The 20,554-nt window shown below is 32.0% G+C and overlaps 2 protein-coding genes across 21 annotated transcripts in view; one reads left to right on the top strand and one right to left on the bottom strand.

Annotated features, from left to right (window-relative positions):
• Positions 1 to 18,308, top strand: part of LOC106058536 (actin-binding LIM protein 1-like) — a 40,053-nt gene extending 21,745 nt beyond the window's left edge. For 5 of the 14 annotated variants that reach the window (XM_056044049.1, XM_056044042.1, XM_056044057.1 and 2 more), the window contains 15 exons: positions 4,502 to 4,560; positions 5,653 to 5,718; positions 6,923 to 6,982; positions 8,829 to 8,985; positions 9,288 to 9,335; positions 10,756 to 10,776; positions 10,894 to 11,079; positions 11,478 to 11,741; positions 12,171 to 12,263; positions 13,509 to 13,597; positions 13,778 to 13,823; positions 14,512 to 14,552; positions 14,935 to 15,027; positions 15,138 to 15,209; positions 16,107 to 18,308. In XM_056044049.1, the coding sequence (XP_055900024.1) occupies positions 4,502 to 4,560; positions 5,653 to 5,718; positions 6,923 to 6,982; positions 8,829 to 8,985; positions 9,288 to 9,335; positions 10,756 to 10,776; positions 10,894 to 11,079; positions 11,478 to 11,741; positions 12,171 to 12,263; positions 13,509 to 13,597; positions 13,778 to 13,823; positions 14,512 to 14,552; positions 14,935 to 15,027; positions 15,138 to 15,209; positions 16,107 to 16,220 (1,409 nt within the window). In that variant the 3' untranslated portion in view covers positions 16,221 to 18,308. Of the gene's footprint in view, positions 1 to 1,091; positions 1,220 to 4,501; positions 4,561 to 5,652; positions 5,719 to 6,922; positions 6,983 to 8,828; positions 8,986 to 9,287; positions 9,336 to 10,755; positions 10,777 to 10,893; positions 11,080 to 11,477; positions 11,742 to 12,170; positions 12,264 to 13,508; positions 13,598 to 13,777; positions 13,824 to 14,511; positions 14,553 to 14,934; positions 15,028 to 15,137; positions 15,210 to 16,106 lie in introns of those variants that run through there. The other 9 variants (XM_056044068.1, XM_056044095.1, XM_056044063.1 and 6 more) reach the window with 6 other exon arrangements.
• LOC106058535 (dedicator of cytokinesis protein 1-like) overlaps positions 18,194 to 20,554 on the bottom strand; it is a 59,877-nt gene continuing 57,516 nt past the window's right edge. For all 7 annotated transcript variants that reach the window (XM_056043936.1, XM_056043974.1, XM_056043941.1 and 4 more), the window contains one exon: positions 18,194 to 20,364. In XM_056043936.1, the coding sequence (XP_055899911.1) occupies positions 20,284 to 20,364 (81 nt within the window). In that variant the 3' untranslated portion in view covers positions 18,194 to 20,283. The remainder of the gene's footprint in view (positions 20,365 to 20,554) is intronic.

Below are 20,554 nucleotides of genomic sequence, written 5' to 3'. Positions count from 1 at the left end.
CAACGGCTACTTTTTTTTTCTAAAAATGAAAAATCTATTTTTTTAAATCCCTTATGCAAGCAGTTTTTTCATAAAAAATACACCACTTTTATAACTATTCACTATTAATAGTAACACTGGAGTCTCTTTAGTAGGGGAGATGTACATTTGCCATATATTTAATACATTTATGCAAATGGTTTTAGATTTGTTTGATTCATTCGCTACATCATTAACGCTAGATTCAATCGCTACATGGGGTTGTCATAAGTAAAAGCTTCATTCAATAACGCTAGATTCAATCGCTACATTAATAACACTAGATTCAATCGCTACAAGGGTTTGTCATAAATAAAAGCTTCAATCCATTACGCTAGATTCAATCGCTACATCAATAACAAAAGATTCAATCGCTACATGGGGTTGTCATAAATAAAAGCTTCAATCAATAACGCTAAATTCAATCGCTACATCAAAAACACACTAGATTCAATCGCTACATCAATAACAAAATATTCAATCACTACAAGGGATTGCCATAAGTCAAAGCTTGACAAATATTGTCCCATAGTATTAACTTTGGGGGGGGGGGGATATGATGACGCAATATTTAGATCTAGGATCATTCTCTTTGCTATCCACCTTTGCCCATGGCCATGTGCTGGGTTTGGTTGGTTGTTTTTCTTCTTGCAAAAGGGGGGGGGGGAATAATACGGTCGAAAAATTTTTGGTATTTTTAACTGGTGTCTAGCAAAAGATCTCTGATTTGTGTTGCTGTTGTTTTTTTTTTAATTATTTTTTATTTTTGCTACCACAGCATACATTCAATAATGTCGCTCTCATACACTTCTGTCTCACCACCTGTAGACAGTAGATTTCATAATCTTAAACAAAACAATATCTGCCACTAATTGGACCAGGTTGGCTAAGGTCTCAGTGTTCTGATTATTACCAGGTTTTCGACTCCCGCTGTTTGAGATCCGGGAAAGTCCCTGGAAATTCCTTTATTTTTAGTAACTGTGTTAGTGGTCCACTCTGATCCCGCCCCTCTCGCGGGCATCTACCAATCGAGTGTTGTTAATTCTCAAATCTCGCTAGATCTATCTGTACATGTACTAGACCTACTTGCGCTCAGCTCAGTAGTACACTCGATCTACATGACCAGCACATACAACAGTATATATGCCTTTCATCTCTACTGTCACAAGAAACAATGTCACTTGTGAGTGTCCTGAGACCAGTAAGTCTTGCTATAGTAGATCTGTATTTTAGCAGTAGAGACAAGCCCTCTATGTGAGCCACTGAGACAAGCCCTCTATGTGAGCCACTGAGACCTCTTTTGTATTAGGTGCTCACTGTTACAGGGTAAGCAAGGACACGATTAATCCTTTACTTCAGTTTTGGCTACTTAATAGTTAAGGGCCAACTAAAATGCAAAAAAAAACTCCTCGTGCGCAATGAGGAGACCACCGCCCCTCCCGCTGAGTGTGTATGTGTTTATCTTTTAGTGCAGGATTCCGTTCAACTACTTCAACTGGTAAATGAACTTAGGAGGACTTGAGAGGGAGTAGTGAGTGAGTGCACGTTTGTAGCTGGCCTTTGAGTCAGGGTCAGCTTATCTGGAGACTTGTTTCAGTTGTCTGACATTTTGAAAATGTTACACACGAGCTAGGAGCGACAGACTGAGATGATTTAATTCTAGTTGGATGAGACTGTTGTCAGATTTAACTTGTTATCCTACAGCTTCACCCCACACATGGACTCTCTCTTTCTCTCTCTCTTTCTCTCTCTCTTTCTCTCTCTCTTTCTCTCTATCTTTCTCTTTCTCTCTCTCTTTCTCTTTCTCTCTCTCTCTCTCTCTCTTCTTCATTCCTTCACTTCTCATATTTTCTCCATTCTTTTTCTCTTTTTCTACTTTTCTCTCCTCTTTTTCTTTCAAGAGGCTGTGGTGGCCAAGAAGTAAACTGCTCGTCTTTTGAACCAAAGGGTCCTGGGTTTGAATCTTTGGGAAGACGGGAATTTTTATTTTCGGATTTTAAGGGTAGCTCTGAGTCAACTCAACTCTAATGTGTACCTGACATTAGTTAGGGAAAGTAAGATCAGTTGGTCATCTGACTGGCCACATGACACCCTAATTAATCATTGTCCAAAGAAACAGATGACCTTTACATCATCTGTCCAATAGACTGCAAGATCTGATAGAGGTACCTTTTCTTCCATTCTATCTCTCTATCCATTCCATCTCTCATTTCTCTTCCACTCACAATGTCTGTATCTTTCTCTCTCCATTTCCCATTCTCTTTTTTTTTTTTATTTCGCAAACTCTACTTGGACTAGACTTCATTCAGGCAGTGGTCTTACCAATAATCATTTGTTCCAAGTACCATGGACAGCACATGTTCCCACTCTTCCACTGCATTGCTATGAATTAAGTCTTGATCCATTGGCAGACTTACACTAGTGCTAATATTTAATTTATTTTGTTTGGAGAAATAAACTTGATAAGCTATCCTAGAATGTGAAAATCAGATATTTGACACTTGCATTAATTAAACAAAATTCTACTAGCCCATTCTTACATTAAAATATCTGTATTCTTGAAGAGTTTGTGTATTCTAGCTGTTATGTCTCTAGTACTTTACTTAAGGTCACCTTCAAAAAGGGCAGAAAGCAAGACAATCTTACAAATGAGTTTTAAAAAAAAGGAAAAATAAACTTTAAAAACTATGCTTACAATTGAAGGGATGAAACATATGTCTGTCAATCCTAGTCCGTACAACTTTGAAGTATCAATCAGTCAATGTAAATTCTATTTTTCTCAATTGACAACAGTGCTGTGATTGTGAGTTGAAGGAGCTCTGAGTGGTACATCTGACATGAACAGTCTTGAATATAGGAACACCACTGAGCTCTGAGTGGTACATCTGACATGAACAGTCTTGAATATAGGAACACCACTGAGCTCTGAGTGGTACATCTGACAAGAGCAGTCTTGAATATAGGAACACCACTGAGCTCTGAGTGGTACATCTGACATGAACAGTCTTGAATATAGGAACACCACTGAGCTCTGAGTGGTACATCTGACATGAACAGTCTTGAATATAGGAACACCACTGAGCTCTGAGTGGTACATCTGACATGAACAGTCTTGAATATAGGAACACCACTGAGCTCTGAGTGGGATGCACATAAACCTAACTTTACCTAACTTCATTGTGCCTAACTGGGATGCACATGGACCTTACTTCATTGTGCCTAACTTGGATGCACATGGACCTAACTTCATTGTGCCTAACTGGGATGTACATGAACTTAATTTTCCTTTTTCCTAAGGTTGACCAGTTCTTTAAGAGACAGTATTGTTATGTCTTCCCTACCTGAACTGTTCCTAAATGTAGGTTTCTGTGTTGTTAAACTTCATTAAACTAGTTGTTCACTGGTAGGTCAGTGTGTCAAGTGGGGGTGGGCCAAGGTGTGCCTGTTTCAAATATATTGACAGCTTGTCAATACTGCAGCTGTTCTTAAGGCTGGTAGTAGGGGTTGAGGAGAGGAGCAATGCATCTTACAACTCACCTGGAGGGGGAGAGAAGGTAGAGTGCTCATTTCATTAGTGGTAAGCATAAAGACTGGAGATGGCCATGTGCAATGAATGAAACATAGTTCCAGTCACTTGGGATATTGGCAATAAGGAAAGAGATGACTTGATGAATGGATGTTAATCTTATTGTGTGGAGGACATGATTTGACTTGTTTTGTTATTGTGTACAATTGAAACTTATAATACTCTAAAGACCAATGTATAGAAATATGCATCAGCCAACATGATTGGTAAACATTAGGACCTAACACTTTCTAAATAAAAGCATGCCACATACAATTTTATGTTACCCATGCCATTAAGTACTTGTTTCCCATGTCACATTCAAGTTTAAGTGAAGTATATGTAACCCATGCAACACAAAGTATATTTTGCCTTGGCAAACAAAGTATATATTGCCCTTGTCACATTCAAGTAAATGTCACCCATGCCATTTATGTACATGTTGCCCATACCACATTCCATACCACATTCAAGTAGATGTTGCCTATACCACATTCAAGTAGATGTTGCCCATGCCACATTGAAGTAGATGTTGCCCATGCCACATTGAAGTAGATGTTGCCCATGCCACATTCAAGTAGATGTTGCCCATGCCACATTCAAGTAGATGTTGCCCATGCCACATTCAAGTAGATGTTGCCCATACCACATTCAAGTAGATGTTGCCCATGCCACATTGAAGTTGATGTTGCCCATGCCACATTCAAGTAGATGTTGCCCATGCCACATTCAAGTAGATGTTGCCCATGCCACATTGAAGTTGATGTTGCCCATGCCGCATTCCATACCACATTGAAGTAAATGTTGCCAATACCACATTCAAGTTGATGTTGCCCATACCACATTCAAGTAGATGTTGCCCATAAGAACCGATGTAAAAGGAAATCTGTAATGAATGACACATATTTGTGTTTTCAGGTCCTGATTCAGGCACAGATCAAAGTGATGATGAAGCCTTCTCACCTAATGACCAACAGGTGGATATTTATAATTACTTTCCTCTGACTTTAATTTGTTTAAAAAAAAAACTTGTATAAGTTCTAAATGTGCACATTTAGTTGAAAATCATTTGTATGGAATATTAAAAACATTAATTGCTTTAGTGAAACAGTAATTTATGTTATGCTAAAAGAAGCCTACTAATCCAGACAACACACAGATAGATTTCACATTTTTTATTTTACTGTTTTGTCTAATAAGATACAACTAATTTTTGACTATAACACAAATAACAACAGCAACCACTAATGGTTTAAATTTTGCAACATGTTGATACATGAACAATTGTATTCTGAAAAGTGCACAGCTGCTTTTAGTTTAGAAATGAATGTCTTTAATCATGTAGAATCTATCTCATGTTGATCCCAATCACTTGAATGACAATGTTCAACTATTCACTAAAATAAGTAGTTTTTATTTTATTTAATTTTATGTTAATTTGGAAAAAAAACAAACACAAAAATGAATTTACTTTTGATCTGATATCTGCATTCATTATATGCCTGGCTTGCAAATGTTAATATTTTTTCTTCTTAGTGTATTAAGCTTTAGTGAATTCAAAAATAAATAAAGAAGTTTATTAGAAAATTATTAGAGTTGTATTTATGATCTCACAAGCATTTTAAAAATAATTTATTGAGGACTTTTTGTTAAAAAAAAATTGTTTTAAAACAATAACAGCATATTAGTTTGTTTTTTTATTACTAAAATTCTAAGCTGAAGAAATTTTTTTTAGCTAAAGCAATATGTTTGTTTTAAATTGAGAAAATCAGTATGTCATTATATTGACAGCTCATATACCAAGTTTTACTAAAGCATTCTTCTTACACCAGATTTTTTCAAGCTTGACAAATTTTCATTTGATTTTGCTTTGAAACTTTTTTGTTCCTTTTTTTTTTTAATGCATAACCTTTTTTTTTAATGTTTTTATTTTAGAATTCAAATTTTATTTCTGAATTATTTTGAAATTCTAAACAATTTTATGGCTTTTGTTTTGTTTTTCTTTATTTTATTCCTTGGCTTTTTTTTTTTTACTTGTGCGATGCATGGCGGTCTTTGCTTTGATGTAGCTCCAAAGTCCTTCTGGTTCTCTCATCTCTTCCTCTACAACCAGTAGCTACAGACGGAATCAAGCGGTAAGATCTTTAGCACATGTATATTTATACTAATTCTAGATAAACAGATTAAAGCAATATATATATATATATACTAGAAATATCACCAACTGATTTTTCAAAAAAATTCTAAATTCGCCAAACAGATTGGCAAAAAATATACACTAGTTTAAAGTAAAACCCCCTAGTATATTTTAATCCTGGACATTAATTTTATTGAAAATTTCTGTTTAAATCAAAGTTTCTTTTATTAAACATCCATTTCATCTCAATTGCATTGTTTGTAAAAGTTGAAATGTTTGTAGATCAGATTTAAATCATATCAGTTGTATTAGTAACTCTCTGAATTTCCAGAAAGTAAAACAAGCCAGATAAAACAATGCTTGACAGTATCACATTTAGTGAGTGATTCATTACAGAATCAAGCTTGTATTTTACTATTGAAGTTTTAGTATGTTTCTAAATTAAAACAATTCAAGTGTATTTGTAAATTGAAACAATTTTAGTAAGTTTGGTCTATTGCATGTGTCTACATGAGTCTGTGCATTGGTTTACATTGTATAATTTTCAGCAAGTTTAATTTTTAATTTTGTTTTAGGATTTGATAGAAAAAATGAAATGTAAGGGCTTTAGAAAACATAAAAATTGGTTTATTATTTTAGTGTGCTCTGTTCAACTTGTTACTGTGTTATACTTAATTCTAATGTATGTAATAGTCTGAACATATTTTTATCACTGCTACTTAATATATGTGAAGTAGAAATGACTATGGTTGATAATTGTTTTTGTTATGATAGGTATGCTAAGTATGGTTTCATTTTCGTTGTGGAATGCATTTTTTTGTCTGGAACAATACAGCTTTTTAGATTTCAACTGAAGTGTGTTTTGTGTGTGTGTGTTTTTGTTTGTAGATTTTAATTCTTTGTGTGTTAACTTTTACAAAACCATAACATTATTAAAAACAAATATGTTAGTAATTTTCTTGTTAAAAGTTCATATATAAACTGAAATATTTCAACTTACTAAAAATTCTTTCCATTGCTAGAAAATTTTTCACATTAGTGCTTTTATCAAGTGGTTATATTTGTTATTTGAGTCTTTACATTGTTCTATTTATAGTTAAATCCTGTGTTATTATCACTGACCTTGATATCTCAATGACTTAACCTTAGACTACTACATTGTTTAAAGAGAATTTCAACTCTCTCTCTCCCCCACACCACAGTGCTTAATGCATTCTCTGACAGGCATGTGCTTCCCCTGGTCTTCAAACAGCAGCAAACAGGTTGGTCAGACCCTGCCATCAACTGCTGTTGTCTTTTTTTTTTATATTTATTTTTCTTTTTATTTAAGCACTTGTAATTTTGTAGTTGACACTAGCTAGTGGATTGTTTTGTTTGAATCCTAATTAGACATGTAGAATGAATGTTACATTTTCCTTAGAGTACAAGTTGTCTCAACATCTTGATTTGTATTTTTTTTTATCAATATTTTCATCTAGAGCAGCGGTTCTTAACCTTTTATGCTTGGTGACCCTTTTTACACTCCCCCCCCCCCCCCCCGACACACAGATACAGCACTAGAAGAGTAGACAATAACAATCCATATTTTCGATGGTCTTAGACGACCCCTGGCAAATCATCAATCGACCCCCAAGGGGGTCACGACCCATAGGTTGAGAAGCCCTGATCTAGAGCTCCCTTGTAATATTTAGTTATACTATTTCTTGTGACTCTAATATTTATATATTCACTTTAAAAAATTCACCTATCACAGTATTATTCTATCTAGATACTCCCTTAAAGCTACCTGGCAATAGACAAATGATACATAAAATATATTGATTTGTATATATTACAGATATATTCTTGCATATTTCTTTTTTATTTTCTATTGAAGCACTTTTAGAAATAATCAGTTACCTAAAAACTATATTGGAACTAAAGTTTTCAAATCATCAAACACTTATAGATATTTGTTGGATTACAGTCACAATAAGTTGGAAAATAATGGAAGGAGATATTTCACATGACTATACAACCCCAGTTTCAACCTGCATACCTAACTGAAAGGGATGGTCAACCTGGAGTGTATTTAAGTTCTCTTTTGGCTATCTGTACCTCTCTTTGAAAGGGAAGTTAGCTTTTCTTTGGATCTTAAATATTTGGCCTTTCTGAAGGCATTTGCTGCCAGTGATCGCGAATTGATGCCCCATTAGGTCTTTACTAATGTAATGCCTAAAAATATTGCCTTTGACATATTGTCATTTCCCATATGAGATATGTGTCCTACTCAGCACAGATGTTTAACAAAGAGCTTCCCAGGTCTCAGAGCCAAATCAAGATGGTGGCCGGTATCCTGAGATTGTTTTATCTTTCTAGAAGTACAGATTTATTTGGACTTTTATGTTTACAGGATAGGTTAACTGAAATGACAGAACACATATTATAACTGAATTTTTATTTTCTAATTTTTTAAACCATTTAAAACTGATTTTTGTGTGAAAATTGTAGTAATTTCTTTTACTATAAACAGTCTGGTAGAGTATTTAAATTATTTCTTTATTTCTTGCTAACAGAAGCTAACTAGTGATGAAAAATTTTCTTGCTCTGGACATTCTTTTGCCAAAAAAAATAACATTTAATAGCTATGGAAGTTGATTTTTTTTTTTTTTTCAAAATATATTTTTTTAAAAGTTGTTTTATTTTCTTTAAAATCAGAACGCTTTTTGTGATGAAGTCCTTCCATAAATCTATTTAAAATAATATGATTATTTCATGTGTATAGAAATATATTTTGTGTGTTAAACCTTTTTCTTTCCTTTTTTTTTTATATTTGTATTTCTTTTCAGTAGATTACATAGCAATTGTTCTGTTAGCAGCTGTTAGCATTTTAGAACAAAATTTAAAATGAAAAAACTGGTCTAGTTCTTGTTGTTAAGGAAATCTTTGTAAGAATGCTCTGAAAGTCTGTTGCTGGAGTTCACACTATAAAATAATAAATCAAGTTTGGTATTTAAGCTATCATTACCCCATCACAGACCTACAAAAGTAACAGTTTAGAAAGCAATTCATTATCAATCTTTTAAGTGTGAGTATATATTTTTTTCTTTTATTTCATCACCTATTTAGGACTCTTTGGATTCAAGGAGATCTGGGCCCAATTTCGGACGTTTCTATAACACAAGTTATTTAGGAAAAGGAAAAGCAGTTTTCGTTAAAGGTGCCCCAATAACAGTGAAGGAGAAAGAAAAACCAGCACCGAGTGGTTCCCACTTTCACAGGCCACGTAAGTCTTCTTTGCATACTGTGGTGTCTACCCAGGGCATTTGTCTATCTACAATATTAATTCTATCCAAATTTCATTGCCTGTTTACTGTCTTGCTCATCTACAGTATCATGTCTTTCTTTATTTTTGGCAATCTAAGGTTTATATTTATAGTAATGTTTCTGTCTACAGTAATGTGTTTATCTAGAATATAATGTAAAACTATAGTATATTGCATGATTACAAAAACATGTTGGTCTGACTGAAAACTTGTTTAATATTTGTATCATTTAGATTTAGTTTTGTGTATAAATCTTTTACAGCAAATTTCACATACTCCAAGGAACCTCCAGATTTTCTCAAGAAAAAAAGTAAGTACAGACTTTGACTTAGCTTCATATTTAATTTTGTTCTTGCCTTGCCACTAACTTATTGTACAACTTAAGAATTTTTTGACTAGTCAGACCACCACATCCCATTACTATAAGACAGTGCTTCCCGAAATTTTTCCTTGATGGAACACTTCACTCATTCTGAGTATTAAGCGAAACAATTTGCTAATTTTTTTTAGAGAGATTAATTCACATGTTGGCTTACTAGTTAATTATTCAAGCAGCTTGTGGAACACCTATTCAGTCCTCGCGGAACACTAGGGTTCTGGGAAACATGTTTGGGAAACATTGCTGTAAGGGAACAATACTTTACTTGTTAATCACTGTACAATGACAAGTTAAAGCATGTTTGCAATATAAAGACATAGACAGACAAATAACATCCTGAAGACATTCTGTTACATTGTTCTTCTCAAAGAAGGCATTCTGCTTCCTATATTTCCTAAGTTCTTGAAAGGATAGGTCCTGTACAAACGAATTTTCTCCCATTTCTCTGTTCTGTGACTTTTTGGGCTAGAAACCAATACACTGAGGTTACACTTGAGTTTGGAGGCCAGAAGCTAGTCTCAGGAAGTGGCCTAAAGGAAATGAACAAATCTACAAGCAAACACAATACTTGCCACTGACTTGTCACAGAGAAAGCTGCTGAATGCCAGCTGATTAACATACAGGAAAATATGTGACTTGTTAAAGCTTGTCAAACATAAACAAATCCACAACATGAAAGCATGTTGAATGTAGCAGTGCCATGTGTGACACTCTTCTAAATGCTTGTTTCAGTGTCTGTCAGCAGTAGACAAATAGAAAGACATGCTTGTCCACTGTTATTTTGTTATTAGATCTAGAACATATTGTGCATGTTTAGTACATTTCTATTTTATTATAACCAACATGACACAATATGCCTTTTATATTTGAAACAAACAACTAAAAGGAGCTCAGTAAAGATTAAAAAAGAAAAACCTTTGTCAATTTTACCATTATGTGATACGTGTAGGTTTTTATAGAAATAAAAAATTTCAAGATATTCTATTTGGATTGAATTATTATTATTTTATTTTCTTAGATTATTTGCATTGTATTTCCCTAAGAAAAATGTTTCATTCAAGGATCTGTATGAAAACATTTTATTAAGTTCCTTGAATAAGCTGGATTGTTTTTTATTACATAAATAAGAAAATAGAGTTGATTGTTATTTATATTATTATTATTATTATCATTAGACCAACAAATAAAATTCAGTATTTTAAAGTATTTTTTTATAAAGTTTAACTATTTTATAGATTAATATTTTTTAGATTTCCTTCTTACAAAACATAATTCTAAACTAATTTATGATTTTGTGATTATCATTTGTAGAAAAAAAAAACAAATCTTTTTTTTTCTTTTTGTTCTTTAGCTTCAGGAATGTCAGCACTTGGTAAGCTCAATTGATGATCTAGAACTTGAACTGACTTATTTCATTTCACATTTTAATTTTTAGTAACGCTAAATAAATCTTAAACATTTCAAGTCATTTTCAACATTTTACAAACAGCATCAGGACAAAAGAGGATTGTCAAAGTCCGGCGCAGTTCCTCCCCTGCTGACCTGAAAGCCCAGGAACCTATTCGTATGAGCATGTTTCCTAGTGCCAAGCCTAAACTTCCGAATGAAGTAGATAAAATAGAGAGAGATGATTGGCCGGCACCTGCATCACCAGCAGCCATATTGCCAGAAATATGTATGTTAATGCTGCTATTCAATACTGTTTTTATTGCCTCAATGTATTCGTGTGTGCTTAGTTTGTCTTGAAGAGGGGTGGGTATTTTTTATTTTTATTTTAATCTTCATCCACTTTCTCCCTTCATCCCCATCTCTCTCAAGGGTAAAAACATTTTTCTCAATATTTTCTGAAATTCTTTATAGTTGTGTCAGGGTATATAAATATAGCCAAATTTCTTTGGCAAGCTTTTGATTGTACTGAATCTCACTTTTTTTTCTTTTTTTTAATTACCAATTATATTCTGTTTATTGGTGCTAGATGTATTGAATTTTGAAAAACAAAACTTGAACCTGGATAGATAATTTAAGTGGAGTGTCATTCTATTATTATACTCTGTTCTTCTCTTCACGTAACAGTGCGGCAGCGCAGACGGAGTCGAGGTGAAAAAGATGATGACGATGAAGAGGAAGAAGTGCAGGAAGATCCCAAGATCAAACGTGAACTGGAGGAGATCTCTAAAATTAAGGATGAAAGTGGCATTGGCAGAGTTATCTACAAGGAGTTGGATAAGCTTAAAGCAAAGCCCCACATGCCTCTTGACCCCTGGAAGGCCTCTAGAGCCCCAAGTGCTAAGTTTGAACCTAGGTACCGGACAAGATATCAATCTCCTATGTTTGCTTGTGAGTATTGCTTGATTCTCATTCTACAATTTATTAAATTGAAAATGTGAAGTTATTCATAAACTGAGAAAAAAAAAGTTAAGTGTTATTTTTTTAAGGGATTTTTTTTTAATTAATGAAAAGAAATAAAGTGTATGTCAAAAGTTATTTTAATTAAATATTTTGTCATAGCAGTTGCTTTTAAAAAAAACAAAAGCAAAATGAACATTGTTTACATGTTTTTTTTTCGCAAGCTAAACATTGAAATTAGTTTGATTTTATTTCAGGAACAAAAGTTTTGAGTTTAAACTTAATCAACACAATAAACTTTTTTTCTTTATTGTTAAAAAAACAAAATAACTAATATGCTCTGTGGGCTATCATTTAAAGACAATATTAGAAAATGGAACTATTGCAACCACACAACAAATGTTCTCTCTCTATTACCAGCACCCTCTCGATTTCTGGATCGTCCTCGCTATGCCTGGGATGATAGTGATATTAGGACCTATAGATCTGCATCAACTTTGGCTAACTTACCAAGTAAGTTCTTCCATTTTATAGTGTGCATTTATTAGCATTTGTTTTACTAAAATTGTTTGAAAATTCTCTTAATAGCATTTGGGTATGTCGTGTGTCCACTCCCTGCCATGGAGTTGGTCACAGGAACTAGTATAATCTTCTTCATCTGTGTTTACTTTGAAATAAGGGAAGTGAGGTGCGTATGAAAATAGAAGGTTTTATAGTAATTTATTGTTAGTTTCGAACTTTTCTTTCAGAAGAATAAAGGGGACTAATTCAACTTTAACCACCTTATCAGTCAAGTACAATTTCTTTCCTTTGTTTAAAATACCAATAGTTAATTAACTAATTGTAATTTTTTTTTTTTATTGATTCTTATCTTGTCAGGTAAAAGAAATAATTGTCCAAACTTTCAGCTGATCCAAGATTGGGTGTGGGAGAAATAATGTGTACAAACCTTTTACCAGACTGACAGACAGAGTGACTTGATACAAGATTTGTAAACAAAATGTACTATGCTGCTGATCAGAGTTTGGGAAAGAGAAGTTCTGTTTGCTTCTCTCAATGAAAAGGAAATGTTGCTTTACTTCATTGAATTGGCATGTGGACAAAATATTTAACTGAGATGCCTCTCATGAGTTACACATTATTACCTTCCAGGAAAAAGCCTCTCAGTTATATGACTATTAATTGAGTGTTTACTGCATACAAGTCTGTATTTGATTCAAACTGGTAATCTGTTCAGATAGATACAAAATTGTTGAATTTTTTTCATTTTGTCTATATTATGTTTCACTTGTTAGTATTTTATTTTTACTTACTTGTAAAATTTGGACTTCAAGAAGTTGGCTAGTTGTGTTTCTTTATTTTTTTTTTTAAATATTGAATTTGTGCTTTATTTTTTCTGAATGTATCAAAGAAAATAATTATAACACCAAAGAATTTTTTTAAAGTGTCCTTACATCTGTGTCGAATTATTGGCTGGTATTTTTGTAATACTAAGCTTTCTCCTATTACCACATTACTATTATTGTTTAAAAAAGATGCACAAACTATGATTAACTTTTTTTTTAATAGAAACATTCATGGTATTAAGAAACATATTTCCTGTGAATGTATTAAAAACTAAAAAAAACAGATTGTCACTTTTTCAACTGTGCATGTATTATAAAGTAAAAAAACAGATTGTCATTTTTTCAACCGTGCAGTCTGTACATTTATTGAGAGCCTTGTACTAATTGATTAAAAAAATGTGTGTATTTGCAGCACCCAAACCTGGTTATGGCCCTTCGTACATGACACCGCGAGCTGCAACATTACCATTAGCTGGTGCTTATGGAGCAAGGGTTGACTTTGTAAGTACTCATTCATTATTAGAGAATGGTAGCAACATTCAATAAACTAAGTTATAAACTCCTTTTGGTATTGGGTAGTGTGAGGTCTGTATTAAATTACTTAAATAAGAAAATAGTAATTCCCTGCCCTAACTGTATACATGTTGATTTCTTTCTAAGAATTTTTGTTTAATCTTACAGAGATACTTTGACTTTGGGGAATCTGATGGAAGAGAAAGATCAACACGTAAGAATTCATGCAATGTTTGGTGACCAAATTTAAATACTGACACAATATTTAGTCACAAAATCCAAATAATTAAATTGTCACGCAATTTTTAGTCTCAAAATCCAAATAATTTAATGGTCACGCAATATTTAGTCTAAAAATCCAAATAATTTAATGGTCACTCAATTTTTAGTCTCAAAATCCAAATAATTAAATGGTCACGCAATATTTAGTCTCTAAATCCAACTACTCAGTATTATTGAAACCTATTGAATATCATAAATACTGGTACAAATTCAAATGCTCTGTTGAAATTGGACAAAGTTAAAGTGAAATTTTAAATAGAATATTAACTATCTTGACTTTGTTATAAAGAAATATTTTTGGAGTAAAAGATTTTTTTGTTTTGAAAGTGAATGTTTGTTTCTTAGGCCAGTTTTAGTATCTTGTCATTTAGAAGTGGGATATGCTTTCTGTATGAACATCCTTCTAGAACAGTCTCACTATCATAAGTTGTTTAGCTTATATTTTATCTTATATATTACAGATGTTACTTCAAAAAAGAAGATAATTACGACCTACCCATTTCATGTGTCAATCTAGTCTTATCTTACATATTACAGTTGTTATTTCAAAAAAGAAGATAATTAGGATAATTATAAACTGAATATACAGACATTATAATCCTGCTAAAATATTATTACAGACACCTCTTCATCTACATTGACTGGAGACACAAGCTCCAGAGTAAGTACATTGCTGTCTGTGTTGATGTTGGCAAACTTAGTTTGATGTTGCCAATTATGTTAGTTTTGTTTTACAAATATTATTTCCCCAGAGTTATTTTAAATTATTATAATATTATTTTGGAAGGTTTTAATTTGATGGCTATATTATGAAAACATGTGAAATCATGTAGTTCAAAACTAAAAAAAATTCAAACAAATTAAAAAGGTAAATACTAAAATATTGTCCCTAATAAAATATTTCCATTATTTTCACCTTATTCTTTAAAAATCATTGTATTTGTTATGCAATGTGAATACATTTAAAAAAAAACTTTTCTATGTATCATGAGTATTAATTGCTTTAAACCATTTAATGCCACAAGTTGAATTGTTTTCTTCAGAGACATGATTCCTCTTACACTGGTTATGATGGGCCAAACATCTCCTTGTTACAGTTACAGAAGAATACTTGGCACACTGAGATAGAACCCACTGTGAGTCACATCATAGCATTTCTGTCTTTTTTTTTTTTTTTAAAGATTAGCCTAAGTCTGAATTATTCCAGCTAGACTGTATTTCTAGAATGATATATTGAATATTTCAGATGTATCCCTATGAGAAGCTAAAGATTACAAATTTTGACTTACCTAAAGATGTGGATACCAATCAGCTGGAGGTAGTTATTATAATTTTTTTTTTAAATGTAGTTTAGTTGTATTATCTTCAGTGATGGGAATTTTCAGAAAATTTTCGGAATTCCAAAAATTTCTTCTGATCCATTTTTCTAGCAAAAAAAAATCAGAAAATTTCCCGACATTTAAAAAAAATAAAAAATCTTGATTTTATTATTTTTCCATTTTCGGAGAATGCGAATTAAGATTTTTTATTTGTTATTAACATGCTTACATCAGGTCTTTTGACACAGTTAAAGTTCTATTTTTAAAAAAATCTCATGTTACCTTATTGTCTTATAAGTCTAGATCTTGGTGTAGACTAGTGACTAGAGTGGTTTGAATCAGTCTAGATAGATATATTCTAGATAAGATAGCAGTTATCTATTATAGAATGCTCAGACTGCCAGGACTTAGATATAAAGCATTTGCAAAAAGCTTTCTCCTCTCATCTATATCATACAAACAATAGTGCCTTGCATGCATTTTGTGTCCAAGTGTGCTGTAAAGCTTATGCAGTGTAATTATTATGTAATACAACATTAAATAAAAAATTTTCAATCAAAAAATTTACAAAATTTCCTAAAATTTGTTTAAAGTCTGTTCCCATCACTGTATCTTATCTTATAATTCAATCTTATAATCCTACTCATATCCATGTGTTAATCTAGTTAATTGTTTTAATTAGAGACCTAAACTTGCTGATTTAAGTTACCTTTCCATGCTTTATTGGCACTAAGGAAGAAGGAGCACTTGTACCAATTAGTCCTAGCCTATGGAATAAGAAATGGGCCTTTATCTTATTGTCTTTCAGAGTTTTTAAATTAGGTTTTGTTTTTGTATTTGTAAATTATAGTCATAAAATAAATGTACATAAACATACAAAATAAATATCTTTTCAGATTCACCTTTCAAACCAAGAGTTTGAGAATTTGTTCAAAATGCCTCGTGAGAACTTTTACAAGATGGCAGAGTGGAAGCGCAATGATATGAAACGCAAGCTTCATTTATATTAATAGTCTTTTAAGTAGCGCTCTAATACACATCTGCTGATAAGTTTTCAAACTACATAGGGAGACAATAAAAATGTACAGATATGTTTTTGTATATTTAAGAATATATGCAAAGTGGGCTGAATCTAAATATTAAACATTTCAGACTAGTTGGGGTGGGGGGATTATGTTTTTATTAATAAGTTTCCATTTGGCTAAGTATTCTTTATTGAACAACTTTGTGGCTGTTTTTGAAATGGTGCTTTCTGTTTTTGTATCTTGTACAGACTTTTTAACAAACTTCAATGCCTTCTTAATTGTACATAGTCACTAGCCTATGATCAGCGTTTCATCTTAAGTGTCATCTGTTTTATCTAGCTGTGAAACGTATGGTAGAGCTCTGACAGTTTTATGGGTGTGACATTTTCATTCTATTTTATATTATTTATACCATTTTAAGACAGTTTGATAATTTGTAAACAATTTATATATTTTAAAACAAATTTTTTTAATGAGCAAAAGTCTTTCATAAGAGGTTAGTTCTTCGGCAAGAAAAGAAAAAATTCAGATGTCTCAGAAATATTTTCTGTAATCCAATGTAACTTTTATATATATATATATTTTTTTTCATTTATATTAATTTGTTTTATATACATTCTAGGTTTAAAAGTTTGTCTAGGTTTAAAATGTTTTGAATTGATAGTACAAGCTTTGCATATTTTCTATTTTTAAACTTTGGGTTGTGTAATTATTTATTTTTGGAAAACCTGCTTGTTTTCACCATATCCACATGTATAGAGGTTGTGTTGTTGTTATTTTACATGGAATGTAGCAAGGCATTTACTGTATTGAAAAGCTAAGTCAACTGTTATTTCTTTATACAAATACTTTTTTTTTAACTCTAAAAGTTCAAAGTAAGCCATGTTATTGAAATCAACACTCTTCTGTCTGTATGTGTTGTGATAATTTTGTCAGAGGTCCAATTAGTCAACTAAATGCACAGTAGATTCCTTTTTTTTTTGTTCTGAAATATCTGAAAAGATTGTCATAATTTTAATCTTCTCTGAATAAACAAAACTTTTAGATCTTTAGCATTAGATATCAAATGGTTTATTATTTGATTTTGCATAAGCCAAGAACTCATTCTAGGCTCTAAACTGCAGATTCTGGTGCCTGTGTATTATTTTATTTTCCCCATTTATTTATTATTGATTGATTTGTAAAGGTGGCATGTCTAGTTATTAGTCTTGATGCTTGGCTTGTATTTATTTTGTTTCCTCGTGTATGTATTCAATCCTAGAGCATAATAATACAAGAAGGAAAGCTATTTAATCACATTCAGAGATGAAAAACACATTCTTGTTCTGACTTGATAAGTCTACCCTGCTACACATTTTAGTATTGTGCAATGATTTATACAGTTTTGTTTTTTAGTGGTTTAATTAGAAACTTATAGTGTTTGTTCAAGTTTTTAAGTGCATTAGTTGTATGTCAGTGCCTCGGTATTGGCTGTGTTAGTATAGTATTACAATTATTAACACTGATCAAAACCTTAGTATTTATATACAAGGGAAGTTATCACACAATGCACCTAGTCTTTATTTTTTTTCTCCTTTTAAATAAGATTTCTTATGTACTCCAGAATTTATTTAGTTCTTAGAGAGAAATATATATTGCCTTTGTATTTCTCTTTGCATGTCCATCATATGTTCCATTCTGTGTTGGCTTACTAAATATTGCACTTGATGATAGTAAGGACTATTACATTTCATAGTATATTTATCATTTCCTAGGGTTGTCCATTGAATGTTCTATGAGTCAACAGTGAACATCTATTTGCCAATTGTTGAAAACCAGAATTAAATCTTGATTTTAAATTGTTTCAACTTATTTAGCTTAGTGATATTCACTTCACCCTACATATAGTAGTCTCAGAGTGAACTTTTTTTTTTCTTGTATCATTGAAAAGAACATAAAGACAAGAGAAACAAGGCCAGTGAAAGCTTTTGTTTTACATTGTTTAATTGTCATTTACAAAGTTGCTATATAATGTACACAAAATATAGATGGAATAGACAATTAAAAATATAACAAAATGACTACACCACTCAATGAGAATGTTGGCTTTCTGTATCAGTTTCTTTATAGCATTATATACATGTTCTTGTTCTAGTATAAAAACAAACTCCAATGAAACTCAACATTTTAATGTGTAAAAAACAACAAAAAAACAAAACATTTGTGATTTGTCTGGTCTGTATTACAACAAAGAACTAAATGCACTGTAATACATCGAACAAAATATAAGAAAAATACACAATGGTAAAGATATTTTTGTTAATAAAATAATATAAAAATACATAGTAATGCTTGAATCTTGATAAATTCTTCATGAGATTAGGAATGAAAGGGTTATTTTACCATTGGTGTCAAAAAAAAATGTAGCTTAGCTTAAATTCCAATATAGTAAAAGAATAATTATAAAGCACACACTATGAATGTTTTGTAAAAGTGCATTCTACCTGTGCACATCTGTCTAAGAAATAAATGCACACAATAAATTGAAATCAATATTTAATATCAAAACGTTGTTGTTTACATGACCACATTCTGTACATTCAAAACCAAAAAAATAAATCAAAATCCATGCAAGTATCTACAAGTCATTAGAAAGTGGACTAGAAAATGGTCATGTATTCGGCAAACATGCAAACAAGTGATGCAATGACTCTATCTGTACAATGGTTTGCTCAATTCTATATAAATATATTAAAGTTAAAACATGTGAACACTTTGAATGAACTGCACTCACTACAACAACTGTCTCTAGTCTGAGAACAAACTACAGCACTGTACTTTTAAACTAAGAGACTTTATGATAGAAATTCTTTGGTTGAACATATCTGTATTATCTATTCTTCAAAGCATCTGAGTTTTGTTGTCTAACTTCTTAAATAGTGGTTTTGTAAGAAGTAGAGAGAGCATTGAAAGAAAAAAAAGTTATTTATTTCATCCATTTTCTGAATGATTAATTCATAGTTTTTAAAGTCATGAAATATACTACACTGGAACTTCTTTAGCAACAGCCCTCTGATTTGTGTCATGCTTAGGTTAGGGATAACACTTTCTCTTGAAACCAAGTCCTGATTTAATTTGTGTCTATCATGCTAGGCATGAAGCTCTTGCATACTACACTCATCTGAAGTCAACCAAGTAACACAACTTATTGTCAGAGGATGTGTTTTAAAGGTTCCCTAGTAGTTGATAATAACAAATAAATTTGCTGTTTCATCAATATTATGCTACATTGAAGAAGAGAGCTCATGGCGTTGTTTTGAGGGCTATGTGGGTCAATAGTGGGTTTTTAAATAAAGATGAGAAACTTGTCTCAGGTGACAAGACTTATGATCAAGACAAACCAATTATCAATTATAACAGTACTATATATTACCCAATGTCTTTCCATTGTTGACATTAAATAATAAAAGAGAAGCAACAACAAATGAAGCTGGTAGTTCCTAAAATCCAAGGGAGGCAAGTGAATACACAAAAAAGGTCACTTAATTAAGATGTGTTGCTGCCCATAGATCATAAGACCAAAATTCAACTTATATTTTTGTTCACAATTCATTGGACCCAAGTTCACTACCAAATTATAATCAATACATCTCCATGTACAGTCTATACTACATTCAACGATAAATAAATACTAGATTCAATCTGAATTCAATTACAATTGTGAACTTTTATTATATGATCACATGCTATTTGACATTCTGCATGCCAATACTATCAAAGCCAGCTATGTCAAACTTGATTATATGAATATTCAATAAATGGAAATCTTCATCTACAATGAAGTGCAGAGAATTGATTTCTTTAAGGGATAAAATGAGATTTGAGCCTGTCAGATTGGACATGACAAGATTTCACAGCATCTATTAGACCTCATGCAGTGACAATGACACAGATTGAAATAAATAGTCACAGTGTGCAGAATGTATAGTGCTAGAGTCTAAGAGAACATGCCATGGGTGCTGGAGTGGATCATGCTTCAAGTGTTCCTGTCCAAGCTGAGTAATAGTGTTCAGTGCTGTGTTGGCTTAGGAGGCACTGGCGGTGGTGTGTCTTCAGAGACCTCTAATACTGGAGGGGGAGGCGGTGGGGGCTGCCAATACAAAAACAATATATTGTCAAAATATTTTTTTAAAAAGCTTGAAGCATTAATTGTCTCTCAAGAAAATACTCTTCTAGCAAACATTTTTGCAATTCAAATTAGCATTAAAATATTTCTAAAGTACATTTTTAGAAGCATTTATTTAAAAGAACTAAAGATTGAAATAGACTCATATATTATT

Source organism: Biomphalaria glabrata, chromosome 1 (genome assembly GCF_947242115.1).
Source record: "Biomphalaria glabrata chromosome 1, xgBioGlab47.1, whole genome shotgun sequence".
Lineage (NCBI taxonomy): Eukaryota > Metazoa > Mollusca > Gastropoda > Planorbidae > Biomphalaria > Biomphalaria glabrata.
The sequence above is the reverse complement of the archived record's forward strand: the minus strand, read 5'-3'. Positions and strand labels throughout refer to the sequence as shown.